The 15,130-nt window shown below is 45.6% G+C and overlaps 2 protein-coding genes across 10 annotated transcripts in view; one reads left to right on the top strand and one right to left on the bottom strand.

Annotated features, from left to right (window-relative positions):
* LOC143362790 (glycogen synthase kinase-3 beta) overlaps positions 1–10,163 on the top strand; it is a 44,574-nt gene extending 34,411 nt beyond the window's left edge. For 7 of the 8 annotated variants that reach the window (XM_076803235.1, XM_076803237.1, XM_076803239.1 and 4 more), the window contains one exon: positions 7,464–10,163. In XM_076803235.1, the coding sequence (XP_076659350.1) occupies positions 7,464–7,666 (203 nt within the window). In that variant the 3' untranslated portion in view covers positions 7,667–10,163. Of the gene's footprint in view, positions 1–4,362; positions 5,120–7,463 lie in introns of those variants that run through there. The other variant, XM_076803238.1, reaches the window with a different exon arrangement.
* On the bottom strand, positions 10,158–14,924 carry LOC143362792 (leucine-rich repeat-containing protein 58). 2 transcript variants are annotated; one of them, XM_076803241.1, is made up of 5 exons: positions 14,548–14,924; positions 11,894–12,391; positions 11,085–11,301; positions 10,643–10,832; positions 10,158–10,562 (listed from the first exon to the last, which is right to left on the bottom strand). In XM_076803241.1, the coding sequence occupies exons 2-5, from the start codon at positions 12,364–12,366 to the stop codon at positions 10,399–10,401; spliced, it is 1,044 nt and encodes a 347-aa protein (XP_076659356.1). In that variant the 5' UTR covers positions 12,367–12,391; positions 14,548–14,924; the 3' UTR covers positions 10,158–10,398. The 2 variants fall into 2 exon arrangements, with proteins under 2 accessions (XP_076659356.1, XP_076659357.1); XM_076803242.1 differs by lacking the exon at positions 14,548–14,924 and adding an exon at positions 12,462–12,477.
* Positions 14,925–15,130: the final 206 nt, after the last annotated feature.

Genomic DNA, 15,130 nt, shown 5'->3' with positions numbered 1-15,130 from the left:
TTTATTTTTTAAAACAAAAACGTTACAAAACTAAGAGAAAAGAATTCACGGTTTAGAGCTAGCCTTACGGTGGCGAGACGAACAGAACGAAAGAAAGAATGATGATCTTCTGAGGAGGATGTTGTCCCCCCATCCCCCCCCCCAAAACCCCTTTACCGCCCAAAACTACCCAAGAAAAACACCACCAAACCCACCCCACACCCTTCGCCCACCCCCGTTGTAAATTGAACTCAATGCAATGGCGATACGGAGTGGTCCTTAAGCTTTGTTCGCTTGAATATACTAAATGAAGATTTAAAACGATGATTTCCCTTGTAACGGGTTAGCTATGGACTACACAGTGGCGTTGCGAACGCTTGATTGCCACCATATTGCCAAGTTGAATTCAATGTATATATATTATAGGAAACTGGCCCCGTAACCTCTTTAAATGATAATTGCTAAAAGGAAAAAAAAAGAAAGCGAAGTTTTCTAGTTGAGAAATGTGTAATCTATAATGTCTAGTAGCGCGTTAACGTCGCTTGCGTCGTCATTTTATTGAAAAGCACACCACGTAACACATGCGTACACACAGTTACACATGCATGCGCAAGTACGTACCGTACGTGCGTACATACATACATACATACATAGATACATAGATACATACAGATACAGATACACTGCGAAACCAGCTTGATTGGTGCCGGCGAAGGTCAACGGAGAAACGAATGATGATAATGATGATGATAACGATCGCTACATACTCGGCTCGCAAGACGTTTCACTCGCAAAGACTGAAAACTTGCGTCTTCTTTTTTTTCCACCGTGCGTACACTTGACGATAAGACGACGACGACGATTATTATTATTATTATATTCACCTCACCGCGGGTCTGTGTTTTCGTCCCGAGCGGAATAAACAACCTGTGAAAGGTGGCCACGCCTGTGGAGTATCTCGTCGCGCTCGTAGTCGAACGGCGTCACAGGAACAGGGAAAAGAACAAGAAAGCGGCAAGCGCGCGAAACACGCATAAAAGTCTCGGCTGAACACCTGCATACACATTTGTACACACACGGGGGAATACACACACGGGGTATTTGCGTGCACAATCTCTATTTATCGTAAGACGCATCTCGCGATGCGAAAGACACGCCTGCCTGCCTGCCTGCCTGCTGCGTACATCGGCACGACGAGAAACAACCCGGAGGGTTAAAGATATTCACGAGCTACCGAAACAAACGACGACTATCCTACATAGTCGGACGCCTCGACGGTTCGACTCGTCGGTCTCTCACGACCCTCTGATCGCGCTGTTCCGATTAACCGGCGAGCTGTACCAGCGAATAGAAAACGATCTCGCAAGCAAGTTGTACTAGAGCTAGACTCGGGTACTTCAAAATTTTTAGCGACGACTCGACACGTCGTACCGTCTATTCAAGAAATGTACGCGACCGCAGAGCTAGCTAAACTATCATTTCCGTGCGTGCATACTGTACATCCGAAGTGCCAGTCGTACGGGGTTTAATTTTCTTCATTAATCCGCCTTGTCTATAGCGTTCTCTGCTTGCTCTCGTTACCTTTACCGGATGGTTTGACAAGGAACGATCGCACTTGAAGTGCGTTGTTTGTTCTCCGAAAAGAAAGATGAAAGCAAGATGAAGGTAACACGTTCGACGGTAACAGATAAGAAGAGGAAGCTATAGTTCGCCCCGGCGAAACGGAAACGCGGTTATTCTCTGGGAGACGATGGCCTCGAAATTGGAACCTATATACATATATAGTAGGAAATATGTACGGACGAATATGGTACAATTTTGCGTGTAATGGGGCGGGGTAACACCCTGTACAGCTGGTGCTTCGGGACATGTGTGACTAGAGCCACCCGTATACACGTCTACATATCATTGCGCCGCGAGAGATATAAAACGATGGCTGCCGACGAGAAAAAGTCTAGTACCGATTCAGTTCCTTTTCTCGAGAAGGGACGACCGTATGTTAATGGGATAAAGAAAACGAATTAGCGACGACGGGACATAGTGAGAAGAAGAAAAGCGATAGATAGCGAGGAAGAGAGGGAGCGAAAGGGAGCGTGAGTGAGTGGACAAGAAAGAAAGAGGAAACGAAGAGAGTGGGAGCTCTTAGTATTCGTTTTAGAGTTTTATGAATGTTGATGATATATAACTTAAGTTTTAAACAATTAACCACTTTCTTTTTTAGTAATGTACCCACATTACTAGAAGAAACTACGTCAATTTATTTCTTCATTTTCCCGACTCGACGAGGGCAATCCGTAATTTTTGTTTTCTTTTTTTTTTTCTCTCTCTATACGGTTCGACAACACGATCTTCGCGCACCGAGAACATCTTCTTTTTCTTTTCTTTTTTTCCCTCCCCGTTACATTCTTAGACACACTCGACGGAGTGTCATCGAGCTGCTAACGAATGCATGGAACTTTATGGCATACTTCACGACCCCGGCCCTTTCCCTGAACGCATAAAACACGTCATTTGTTTTCTCGATACCCCTTTCCAAAGAAAAAAAATGTCGGTAGTATGAACCGTGGAACATCAGGCGAGCTGTTCAAAAAGTGGTTACGCGACGAGAGAAAAAAGAAAGAAAGAAAAGATGCAACTCGACGGATACAAGTGTACAAATTAACGGTGTAAACTCAGTAGATTTAAATTATTTATGTGCTCGTGCAACGTACAGCTGGCTTGATGTGCCTGCATCGTCGTTCGTCAACCATTGTGACGCTACAACACCCTAACCGGTGCGTGCAGGGGTGGAGAGCGGTCGATTAAGGGATGCGAACGTTCAACTAATCACGCAGCGCTTCTTTCGAATTTTCAGGCCGATAGGAACGCGGGTAAAAATTGGAAGACGTAAACGGAAGGAGAAACGGTCCCGAATCTAGCTGTGAGAAAAAAAGAAAAGAGTCTAGAGAGACGCGAATGAAAAGAAACTAACAAAACAAAACAAAAAACAGAAAAACGAAAAAAGAACAGCAAAACACGAACAAAAAGAGGTTATTTCGATGATACGCATTACGGAGTTTGAAATCGCACGGCTTTGAACATAGATTGTTGGTTATTTATCGTAATTATTAATTAATAAATAAATTCATCGATTTAGTTTGATTTTGGTTTTTCTCATCTTGTCTTTATATACATATATACATACACGTGTATTTGTAAACGTCACCGGTACTCGATGATGCCCGGCACCCGAGGCGATTAGCAGTGACTTGTACAGTTCACTCTGCCGATTTTTGTACATTCGATGATACGCACGCTTTTCTTCGTATACAATCTTCTTCTTGAGCAGGTCGAGATTAACCGGAATCTGTGTGTATAGTCAGCAGTTAAGACGGGAAGAGAAACTATGGAAGATAGAAGAGAGACATGGTTCGTTCGAAGACGGGAACGGAGGCGAGAAAGAAATTCGCGAATCATCCGGCGAGCAGTGGAAATTCGTTGCTATTTTTCGCCGCGTTCCAGTTTTTCTTTTTTCCGAAGCTTGAACAAAAGCTGCTCGGTCGTCGACGCACACGTTCGTAGAGCCGAGGGAAACAGTAAAAACCGTGTGGGAAGAGCCCGTGTAAAATATTTCAAGTCTATATGTACACACACATATGTGTATATATATAGATAATTAAATTACATATATATAGATAAATATATGCAAATTAATTTTAATGATAGCGGTTAGCGAATAAAATTGCTGCATCGTTGTAAAGAGAGAAAAGGAAAAGTCGATCAAAGGGAAGGACGAAAGAAAAAATGAACCCCTACTCACACACACACATACATACACATATACACACGTACACGTATCGATTCTTTCAACACTAATGCTCGTCGTTTTGCCTGACACACTTCATCACCACCGTTAACCGTTGCAAAGAGAAAAAAAGAGAGTAACTGGACATCAACTTACCAATCACGTTCCTTTTTCTTTTCTTTTCTTTTTTTTTTTACCCTAATTACATCATGTCGCACTCATTTCGACGCATCCAGTAAATAAAGTGTAATAATTGTGTAAAGAAAGATTAATAAACTAATTTAATATGTATATATATGCATATATATGTATGCGTGTGTGTGCATATGTATATACGTCAAATTGCAGAGTATTTGAGCACGCTGTAATCAACCGAGCGAGACTATGTTTAAATAATAACGGGGGCTTCTCTTATTCATTCAGCCATCGATCATTTTTTTTTTTTTTGCGTTTCATCGATCCCGTTCGACACGAAAAATGGCTGTAGAACAGATCGCGGTGACACGGCGATGCCTCCGAAGATGCTCATCCCTCGAGAAATTACGGACAACCATACTGCGTTGACACGATGCCGAATGACACGTTTATTTAATTTTTAGAGTCGGGCAAGGACGATGTTCGAGCGGTTGCTGTGTCCCGAGGCTGAGCATCTTTCGAGGCACTACCGTACATTTCGACGAGTATCTCGTTACAAGTCGGACGACACGAAGACTCGAACCACAGCTCCCTCACGGGATAGAGACACGTCGGAGCGATCCACGATGCTCCAAAGTAGCTGTTTCTCTTTGCCAAAAGAAGCTACCTTTTTCTGCCGGTTTTACGGCATATCTGAAATGGACCATTTACCCGTTTGCCATTTACGCCGAGAAAACCGAAACAGAAATATTCCGTTCGAGCTGAACAGAGATTATTTCAATTTACATTGTTCTCACAGCTCTCGGCATCGTAGAAGCGACAAACAATTTTTGATTCGACAAAATATATATTTAGTTTCGTTGCGGAATATTTCGACGAACGTATTTCTACTCTGCGAGAGTAATGTTTTTTAAATTATAAGCGTGACGAATTTAATACGAAATCCACGGATAGCAAAGAACGATTCCGAAACGACTAATGCGGCATGCAAGACGTAGTTTTCTATTCCGACGAGCGGTCAGCGTTGGATGCAATAAAACAAAAGCAGATTTCGTATTGAAATTCCACGATCCGCGGCCCGGGTTTTTGTTGTATCGACGGCTCCACGGCACACCCGATGTGTAATCTCGTTTTTGTACTGTTCTTCCTGCGTTTGTTATGATCTCGAGTCTATGTCTCTGTTGTAGGTAGTGAATTACATGGAAATTAAAATGTAGCCGGTTAACGATGTGAATTTCGATTGACGACTTTCTTCGACGATCGCGGGACACTGTCGCGGCGTTCGTCTTTGAAAATTTCTCCGACCGGTCCGACTACCGAGCGAAATCGCGACGCTATAGCAGAAACCAGAGAGTTGAATTGTTCAAGGTGCTACTTCAACGCGTTACCACTCATTGCTTTCTTGAACCGAACGGGGTAAAAGCTACTCGAAATGGAACCTCCTGTTGTCGAAGAAAAAAGAGACCTTGATCAACCGTAATCTTCGATTTCTACTGTACGACATTTTCGCGACGCGTTACAGTCGCCGCGCCAGGACTTTTCAAGCTCGATCAACGTTTATCCACTGAAACACGAGTCAATTCGAAGCGGTTTTTATATGCGCTTTTCCTCATTTCTACGAGCCCCTACCTGGAAACCGATTTCGCGATCCGATTTTGATACACGCGACTTTTCTCGCGAGAAGACCTTTAAGAGGCTAACGAAGAGAGGAGCGTGAAAGCAAGAGTACAGCGTCTTTGGAATTTCGCCAAGAACCTCGAACCGTATTCATCCTAAATTCTGCACTGACACAGCGATCCATCCGCCGACGCTAAATTTCGAAATGATTTTCGCGCGATTCAATAAAATTCCAGGGCTGCCGTATTTAAGCCCCGCCCCTCCGCGTAAACCTACAACTTTTAGAATAACGCGAATTTTCTATTGCGAGAAGATGTCGAGAGGAAAGAGGGATAGAAAGAACGCTTGGATCGCCGGACGAAGCTTCGATTTCATTCTACAACGTTGCACGATATTTGATCCATCTTCGAGACGTGCTCGCGACAAGTCATGTTCATATGTTTAGCACGAGACGTAGGCTTAAGAACTCGATCGGACACGGGTTTTCGGGCCTCGACGCTGAAAACCGCGTGTGTGCCCGCGTGTACAATGAATGGCGAACGTTTCCGGGCCCGTTCCCGCGCCGTTTAGCGTACACACGTATTATACGCTCTTTCACGTAGTTACACGCCGGTACCGGGGATGCACGAGGGTTCGAAAGAAGTGCACGGGGTTTCTTTGGGGAACCGAGGACCACGAGCGAAACCTTGGAACTCATCGAGGAGAACCTCCCTGGAACGCTGTTCAACAAACGTTCGACTTTTTATAAGCTTTTTACTTTTGCACCACCTAGCGATTCTCTGTCCGTACCCTCGTCACGTTCTACGCGTGTTCTACCTGCGCGTAAGGTGGCAGGCCGAGTCGACGAAACGTCAGACGTTTTACGTCGCAGACGACCAATACATAAGACACTTCTACTATTTTCCTAAGTCTTTAGAGATTACGTTAAGAAACGAACTGGAAAGAAAGAAAGAGAGAAATACATAGGTGGGGGGAAGCATGTTGTTCGTGACACCGTAACATCTCCAAACATGATCACGACGCTCGGTCGAGTCTGTTCTTTTTATCTCTAAACGTTGCTCCGTCATTTTTTTTTTTTTCAAGAATGAAACGACACGGTCACGTCTGCGCATTGAAATCGAAGGTAGATCTTCTCTTGTTCATAGATCTGTAACGTTTACTTAACGGGACGAAGAGCGACAAGATAATTCCCCGTGGCAACAAGTACTTGGGACAGCCAGCCTACGGTTTTTTTTGGAGATGTTACTACCGTCATCCCCGCGACTGAACAGCGAGAGTGCGAACGGTGTGATAGTAATTTCAGGACGCCGGGTCCAGCAGAACTAGGGCCAGCGAACTCTCACCGAATCGCGGTTTTCGTACCGTTCCTCTTAAGCGCTCGCTTATGCGAACGTCTAGTACATCCTCTTCAGAAGTGTTCTGTCGGTAGAGATCGGAGACGAGGACGCACTGTTGTCCAGGTCAGGCTGATGCTCCGTTGAACATGAACTCAACGGGTGGTCAGATCGAAATCGGGTCGGAACGTTTATTACAAGACACACCACGATATCAACCTCATTAGCACCCATTGTCCTCAGTATCAAAAGCAGATCGCCAGCCCATAATCTCGTCATGAAAATTCGGTTTCATCGTGCACCTCGTTGAGCGAGACCGCGGGTACCACGAAGGCATTGGGATTCACCTGATCGTTCTCCCAACGAGATCGTGCAGGAAGCCGATGATCGATCGCTTCGCCCATCATCGCGCGCCGGGTATACTCACGTCCGGTATCGAATAGAGACCTGCCCCGAAAGTGTGTGAAACGCACTTGATTCTATCATTCTTCTACATAATATCTTCCTTTGTCTCCCGGATAACCGAAACCCGTCCACCGCCCCCCCCAACTTTTCCCAAAAGTACCCCCGGCTGGTCATGGCTCTCTACTAGAGATTTCCTTTTCTTGGTTCAGACGCGAGACAAAACACGGTAAAAGAATGCGAAAGTGGGGACAGTGTGCTAAGCACAGACAAGACGGAGGAGTCGAAGCGGGAGGACAACAAGCAGGAAGAGAAGCCGGACGACAGGAGCCAAGAAGAGACGAAGAAGGAGGAGAAGGAAGTGGTGGTGGTGGCGGAGGAGGAGGAGGAGGAGGAGGAGAAGGTGGACGAGTAAGAAGTCTTGCCTGGCCCGCTTGCAACGGGGAAAGAAACCGTACGCTCTCGTCGAGTACGATATATAGTGACTTCGGAGGAGAGGAAGACTCTAATTTCAACGCGTAGCCTCGGATCATTCTCGAACTTTACCGCTCGGACGTCGTCTACAAATTCAAAATCGAGGGACGCCGTTTTAAAGTCCGGTCACGTGTTCCACGAGGGACGTTGTATCGTTACAGTTTATCATTCCACTAAATTTAATCGATCTTTGACTACCCGAAACGATACAACGTCCGATTCTCGTCCACGTCGGAATCGGATTGGTTTGCTATTGGCAGAGGATTTTCTGTATAAATAAATTACACGAGTCCGATGACCCGAACAAGTCACTGTATTCGTTCCGACGATTCTAGTGCGGTGACCATGCAGACGAGAACGCGCCAACGTCCGTGGAGTGACATCTTGCCCCTTTCGGTATGGCCATGGACTATAGTCCTCTTTAGTGGAGCATGCGAGGAGAGTATAGTCGACGATTAGGCGCTTACACGAGTTGGTGGGTCGACTATACGGACACGGTTCATCTAATAACCGATCGTATACTGTTCTTCGAAATGATCGTCGATTATAATCGCCCAATTCAGATCGATATCTATGTAGAGACTACGGTTGACTATATTCCCGTGCCCGCAATCGACTATAGTCTCTCTCTTTCCGATCGACGGCGTCGATCGTAGCCGCTCGTTCGACAACTATACAATTTCGGCGACCGACTCGCGTATCCTGTCTCCTTTTACCCGAAAAGTACCTGTAGTCGACTATCTGGACGCTTTCGTCGAGCTTGCACGACTATAGTCGATCACCCCCCACCCCCGCGAGTGCTTACCCTTAGGCTGTAAGTCGACTATAGTCGTTCGCTGCACGCTTACTATCGAGCCGGCCGTTATGGAAGAAAAAAGAAATCGGGAATCAACGGCTGCCGATTTTTCACCTGTCACTCGAGGCGGTTGGGGCTACAGTCGATCGCTTAATTAAGTGCTTAGTTCGAAAGCCCGCGTGCCAACAATCGTTAGCAGCCGCTGAAGCGTGCACCCACCCGCTAACTATAGTCGATGGCTGTTAAATCCCCGAGCGTCGTGTCCGTTTCAAAAGTGGAGGAGAGAATGACAGTGTGAAAGGGGGAGAGAGTGAGAGAGAGAGAGAGAGAGAGAGAGAGAGCGAGAGAGAGAGATATCATCGACATGTAGCGAGCTGTAATATCTTCATTTTTTCAACCAGTAAGACGTCCATTAATCACGATTTTAATCATCGACAGCACTATGCGCCAACTGTACACGCTATACCGAGAGGGTTGCCGTTACTTACGACTGTATGATACTAGGGAAAAATTGTGTTAATATACATAGTAATACGTAAAGAAGATATTTACGACGCAGTTAAAGAAATAAAAAAGATTAACAAAAAAATGTGGGAGATAGGAGAGAGAGAGAGAGGGGAAGAGCAAGTAGAAGAGTGATGATGATGATGATGATTGAATATGCGGAGAAGCAGAGGGAATGGAGTAGCGTTAGTTACTACCGCGAACACACGCCTATAAGATAATTTACGCTGATCCGGACAGGCTGAGGAAAGAGTACAGAGTGAGAGAGAGAGAGAGGGAGAGAGAGAGAGAGAGAAAGAGAGAAACGAACGCGTTTCCTGGTTCTGTGTGCTCGTGTGCAAGTGGCTGAACCGCGTGTTATTGTGAGAGCTAGAGTAACGCGAAGCGCATGTTTGCGTGCAAGGAAGAGAATCATGCCCTCGAACTCGTTTCGCGATGTAGAAGACGGGTCAGGGAGAGAAAGAGAGGGAGAGAATGGGCGCGAGAGAAAGAAGGAGAGAATGAGCGTGAGAGAACGAGATGGAAGGAAACGAGAAACAAAACTGAAAGCATGTACACGCATATATATGTATGTAATGTATAAATACAGAGCGCATATATATATATGAATATGTATATGTATGTATAGGTAATTACACAGGCGACACTATATGACGATTTAAAGAGGATAAGAATTAGCTGATGAAACGGGAACGAGGAGGAGATTGAAGCGTTCGGAGAGAACGAGAGAGAGAGAGAGAGAGAGAGAGAGAAAGTGTATGTGAGAGAGAGAGAGAGAGAGAGAGAAAGGAAAAGAGAGAAAAAAAAAGTAGCGAACTCTTATTACAACTGCTATGTTTACGATCGTCACCGATTATTCGAATTATTAAACGATGTTCTATAAAATCCTAAATGATTACGACGAGATACGACGGCATGATGTATCGGCCGTCGCGTTTTTTCGCTACGTTCACTTTCTCGGATGTGTTTTAGTTTCACACGGTCACACACAGAACACACATAGTCGACATGGTAATTGTAGAATATTAATGGATATGTGTTTAAGCGAGGATCGACCGCCCTCGTTCGCGGGGCTCTATATGATAATATTATTATTGTACATTTTGTGGTTTATTTAACAATAAAACGATAATGTTAATCGGGCTTCGATTTTATTCGCGATCCACAGTCGGACAAGGAGAACGAACAATAAGTACGTGCTGCAGGCCAGGCGAACGAACTCGGGAAGCATTGTTCATCTTACGAGACTAGTTTGCGAGTACATAGACGTGCCATTTTGTCGTCGTCGCAGTCGCGACTTATCCGACGGCAGTGTTACGGTAAAAGAAATTTAGGGTGATTAGATCTTCATGGCGGAGAACAGCCGGGAGGAATCAGCCGAGTAGAACCTTTCTGATCATCGCTCCGCTGACGACTTCGTCTCCGTCCCGCGACTCGATGCACTTCTTGCTGCACAGGTACTGCAGCAACGGCAAACGGTACTTGCCGCAGAAATCGACGAACTTGACGTGTTCCACTCGGTTGTTGAAGAACACACCTGGCGAAAGGGAATATATTCGGTTTCGTATACCTGTTCGTCTGCGCTACGGTTGTTTCGACGGATCGAACGTAACTGACCTTTGCATTTCGGATTGACACAGCGATGGCCGCTGTTCAAATACTCCACCAGGTGTTTCGGTATACTCGATTCGTCGTATTGGATGTCGCTGGTCTTAATCACTCTGGCCGCGTACTCGAGCAGCGACGGAGGATTGTGCGTCATGTCCGACACGAATCTCACGACAAGAGGATTGTCCCTCAGGGATAACTGAGAACAGAATCGAAGTTGACGATGGCGCAACAACCTAAACTCTTGCACATTCAGTTGAACAGTTCAACAGTTTGACTGCCAGTTCAATCAATAGTAGTTGACACAAATGGTAGTTTGAAGCTAAAACAGTTCTTTGTAGAGTAACTCTGAATAGATTTAGGTAGAACCTGTTAAAAGAACAATTACTAGTCAATTGATTTGTTACAGTCAATATGCTGAACTGTTCTACGCTTCCTCTGGAAGAGCTACCTCGGTCAAACACTTCAAGGTGATGATCTCGGTCGGCAACGTTCTCAGTCTGTTCTTATGGAGCAATAACGACTTCAAGTTAGTTAAATTGGCAATGGAGCTGGGCAAGCTCTCCAGCATGTTGTCGCAAAGCACCAAAGCTTGCAGGGACTTGAGCTGGCTCAGGGTCGACGGTACTTCCGTTAGTCGGTTGCCTCCCATCGACAGCACGTGCAATCTGAAAGCAGCCAGTGATATTTGGTCGACGTTATTGCGTATTATCCAGCCGTTGAGTCATGGGTATCATGCGAACTAATTAATGAGACAAACGGATAAGCATGCTCCGGGAGGGAATATATGTTTAGCTATTTAGCGATGAGAAAGCATGTCTGTCTCGTTGGACTACGACCAACGGGGCTTCGCTCGCCAGAGGGAACTGATAAGAAAGTCGAAGTTTGCGACACTCTTACGATACGAACATTTGTAAAATTGCAGCTCCTTACGTCATAGCTCGATGAAATGCATTTCTTGAATTATAAACACGTAAATAAGAGGATTAGACGGTCGATTATCAGAAATAACAAATGAATTCTATAAATTTGATATAATACCGGCACGAGTCCCTGTTTTTCAGCTTCCGTTTGGTACAATTATTATAAAAGTCTATTAATCGATAGATAAAGTGTTAACCCTCGAATGGCGGAGCCCGCAATATAAAAATGGTCATTCAATTGTTCAGTTTCTGGCGAACAAACGAACCAGCCGATGCAACAAATGGAACGATTGTCGTGTCTACAGTTGTAGGAATGGTCCGGCGGCGCTGCGACTACCTTTGCAGTTTCCATACGTCCTTGCTGATTTCGGTGATGTGGTTGCCACCGAGGTAAAGGTACTTGAGCTCCGTGAGAACGAGGATTTGATCGGGGAACTCTGTCAGCTGGTTCCCGCTGAGATTCAGCTCGCGAAGGCCGACCAAGTTCTCGAAACTCTTGGGCAGCGAGTCGTTGGTCAGATTGTTGTGTTTCGCCACGAGACAGGACAGCGGACAGTTGCCCAGGAAGTCTGGCAGTCGGTGCAGTCCGCAGTTCGATATGGACAGCGTGTTCAGATTGGTAAACCGGATGATGCTGAGCGGAATGCTGGTCAGACGGTTTCGGTGGAGCAGCAGGGTGTCGACTTGCTCAGGATTCTTCACGTTCATGAAATGGTCGCCCAACAGTTGCGTGTTCAGCATCAGGTAAGACAGATCCAACGTCTTCGCGCTGGAATCCGAGTCGCTCGAGTCTGAGGTGTAGCTCTCCATGGATGGACGGTGGCTTCAATTCAGCCTGAAAAGAGCAATGCGAATCGGTGAGTATTCGGCACGGAAGTGTGTTGGTTTCTTTGAAAGAATTGTACATCGAACAACCGGTAGTTTGGTGGCGCCGAACGTAACGCAAAACGGCGAGCATTTTCCGCGGCACGCTTAAACACTGTGTCCCGATTGTGCCAAGTGTTTTTTATTTGTAATTAACCCGCCGTCTCTAATGTGAAAGTCGCTATTCCGCGGCCCGTTTCGATCGGCTGTTTTCCGAGAACCATTGCTTTCGTAGGTCGCAGCCGAACTGTGGGTGATAAGCCAAACCGATGACACATAAAAAAAAATACTCAACCTCTTTCTCTCTCTCGTCGCAAGCGTTTCGAATGTCAGCAATTATCGCGGGACTGATAAATTCTTTGCAAAACCGCGAGAATAGTAGGCGAGTACGCTTCATCGCGGGAAGTGCATTCGTACTTGTCGAACCGCAAAAATCATTTTTCATCAACCGTTCGGGGAAGTGTGCCGGGAAAGTTGTTTTGCTCGATCGATGCCAGGTTACATAAATCAGAGGAGAAGGAATAGATAAACCGGTCAAAGCTACTTTTTAAATTGATTTTCATGAAAATCGCGGCAAGAAAACACGTTTTATTCGTGAAATAAACAACGTTACGTAAGTCGGACATTGTGTCGCATCATAATGATGATGTTGAGGCGGACCTCGCGTACCATCATTTTCGCGAGACATAGGGTTGAAACTTGGCAAAACGTGTTTTTCTTGTACAGTGCGATGTGCGTCGGAGTCGGTTTCCTTTCAGCCCCTTAACAATTAACTAACGAATTCTAAAAAGGAAAGGGATACACGTGGATTGTATAACTCCGTTGAGTCGACACCGTTCGCGTTGCCTTATGGCAGTTGCGGACGATATCCATTTATTGCGAGCCTAAGTGGCACATCTCGAGGAAAGTAATCGGATGAGATTGGCTCCCATTCTTTCGGTTATCTCATATTCTAGAGCATCGAGGCCGTTACTATAAATCTCGTGCATAATTGAATCGCGCGTAAATCCGTCGAAAACAACAACTACGTATTTGTCACGAGTTATCTAATGGTCAACGATTTGTCACATACGTCGAAAACTAGAGGAGTAAATCGTGCGTGATAAAGTGTCTTTTCACTTTCAATATTGCGTCGCGATAATGCATTTTTGATATGTTGTTCACGGGCACGGCATTGGCGTAACGAAGGTTACTCTCGCGCAGAAGCGTAAAAGTAGAATAGCGCAGCCAAATTCCGATTAATTGACATCGTTCAAATCGAATCGATTACTTCAACTGTTTTGATACGTCCGCGGCGTACTTTGTTTCTAGCTCACAAATAAACCAATTGAACTCTTCGTTCGATTGTACTCTGCGCGTTCGCACGGGTCACGAATTGTTCTAAACCAGATAATAGCGTGTACACAGTAACCATGAAAGCTTGGAAAGAAACAGAAGTCGAGCATATCAGAATGTGACGGTATCGCGCCGTAAAAGGAACAGAAATAAATCCTCCACGGATCGGTATGGCTATAATACTCGTAGTCGTGAACAATAGAACGTTTGTCAACATCTCGACTTTGTGATCGTCATTACAAAGCAACGACATCGAAGCCCGGTACCGTGCCAATCGAAACCTACACGATAAATATTGAAACTTTTGCTTCGCAAAGGATATCGATAAAACCTTTTTTCAGAACAAGATTTCTCAAACTCGTGTTACAATTTCCTTTGCTATTTGTCTTCTGTTAAAATTTTGAAACTACCGCTTCCAAAGTCTACCATTTTCTTTTCACAACATATTACAATACAATGATCAGCAGAATGTAACGAAAAAATTCGCATAACATTGGCCGATAAGTGTGCATTCGAGTCTTCCATCGGCGAGCGTTCCAAGCAAGTTAGCGCGAGCGAGAAATAATTCACAAGCGAACACAATGGTCGAGGTTCGTCGCTGCGTTGTCTCTTTTTAAAAGTTCGCACAACGGCGCCACTCGCATAATTTCCGGTCACTGGACAACTTTAAGGGAGCGTATTTGCGGTAACAAAGGACTTTTGTCGTTCGGTCTTCCATTGAGAATTGTCAGCGTACGTCGACGGAACGTTTTCGATCGCGTCGATCGATCTGACCGCAGCTGATCGGCTTACCTCGTCGTTAATTACTCTGCAGGTTCGAAGCCGCTGGTTGCAAAAAGCTTCGGCCCCCTCTCTGCCGTTCTCTTTGGCTATTCGCTCGGGCCGGTTGGTTTCGCTGGTTCAGAGTCTCGTGGCACGCTGGCTTCGCGGATCGCGAGAAAACTGGGACGCACGGACGAAACGGGATGTGGAACCGCCGGGAACGAGACTGAACGATATCTGGTTTTATCAGTTCTCTTTATAGGTCGGTTCGGAAGCGCTTATAAACGCCAACGTGCTCAAACGCGAGTCGAACTGTGCACTGTCATGTCGTCGCGATCGCTATACTGCACGCCAGCGAACGGCCGAGACCAGTCGAGAGAATCCTGACCATCGTGTTCCTGCGCTGGATGAACACGTTCGATCCTTCGGTACGGAGGAAAACGGGACTCAAATTGTTAGGGCACTGGAAATAAATGTACGATTTCACGCTGAATCAATGAATTTTTATTTCTGTATTTCTAATTGAAATTTCCTTAAAATTGGTAATCCTCCGATCGGAGGTCCTCCCTCCGGGGCTCTCTCACGGACGGGACCCGTGAGCGAGTACGGGTGT

Source organism: Halictus rubicundus, chromosome 18 (assembly GCF_050948215.1).
Source record: "Halictus rubicundus isolate RS-2024b chromosome 18, iyHalRubi1_principal, whole genome shotgun sequence".
NCBI lineage: Eukaryota > Metazoa > Arthropoda > Insecta > Hymenoptera > Halictidae > Halictus > Halictus rubicundus.
The sequence above is the reverse complement of the archived record's forward strand: the minus strand, read 5'-3'. Positions and strand labels throughout refer to the sequence as shown.

Excerpts from the sequence above, each read along its gene's own strand:
- LOC143362792 (XM_076803241.1), bottom strand. The coding sequence starts at position 12,366 with ATGGAGAGCTACACCTCAGACTCGAGCGACTCGGATTCCAGCGCGAAG. Across the intron at positions 10,833-11,084 it reads CCTTGAAGTGTTTGACCGAG|TTATCCCTGAGGGACAATCC; the intron begins GTAGCTCTTCCA and ends TTCTGTTCTCAG. Across the intron at positions 10,563-10,642 it reads TGTCAATCCGAAATGCAAAG|GTGTGTTCTTCAACAACCGA; the intron begins GTCAGTTACGTT and ends CCCTTTCGCCAG.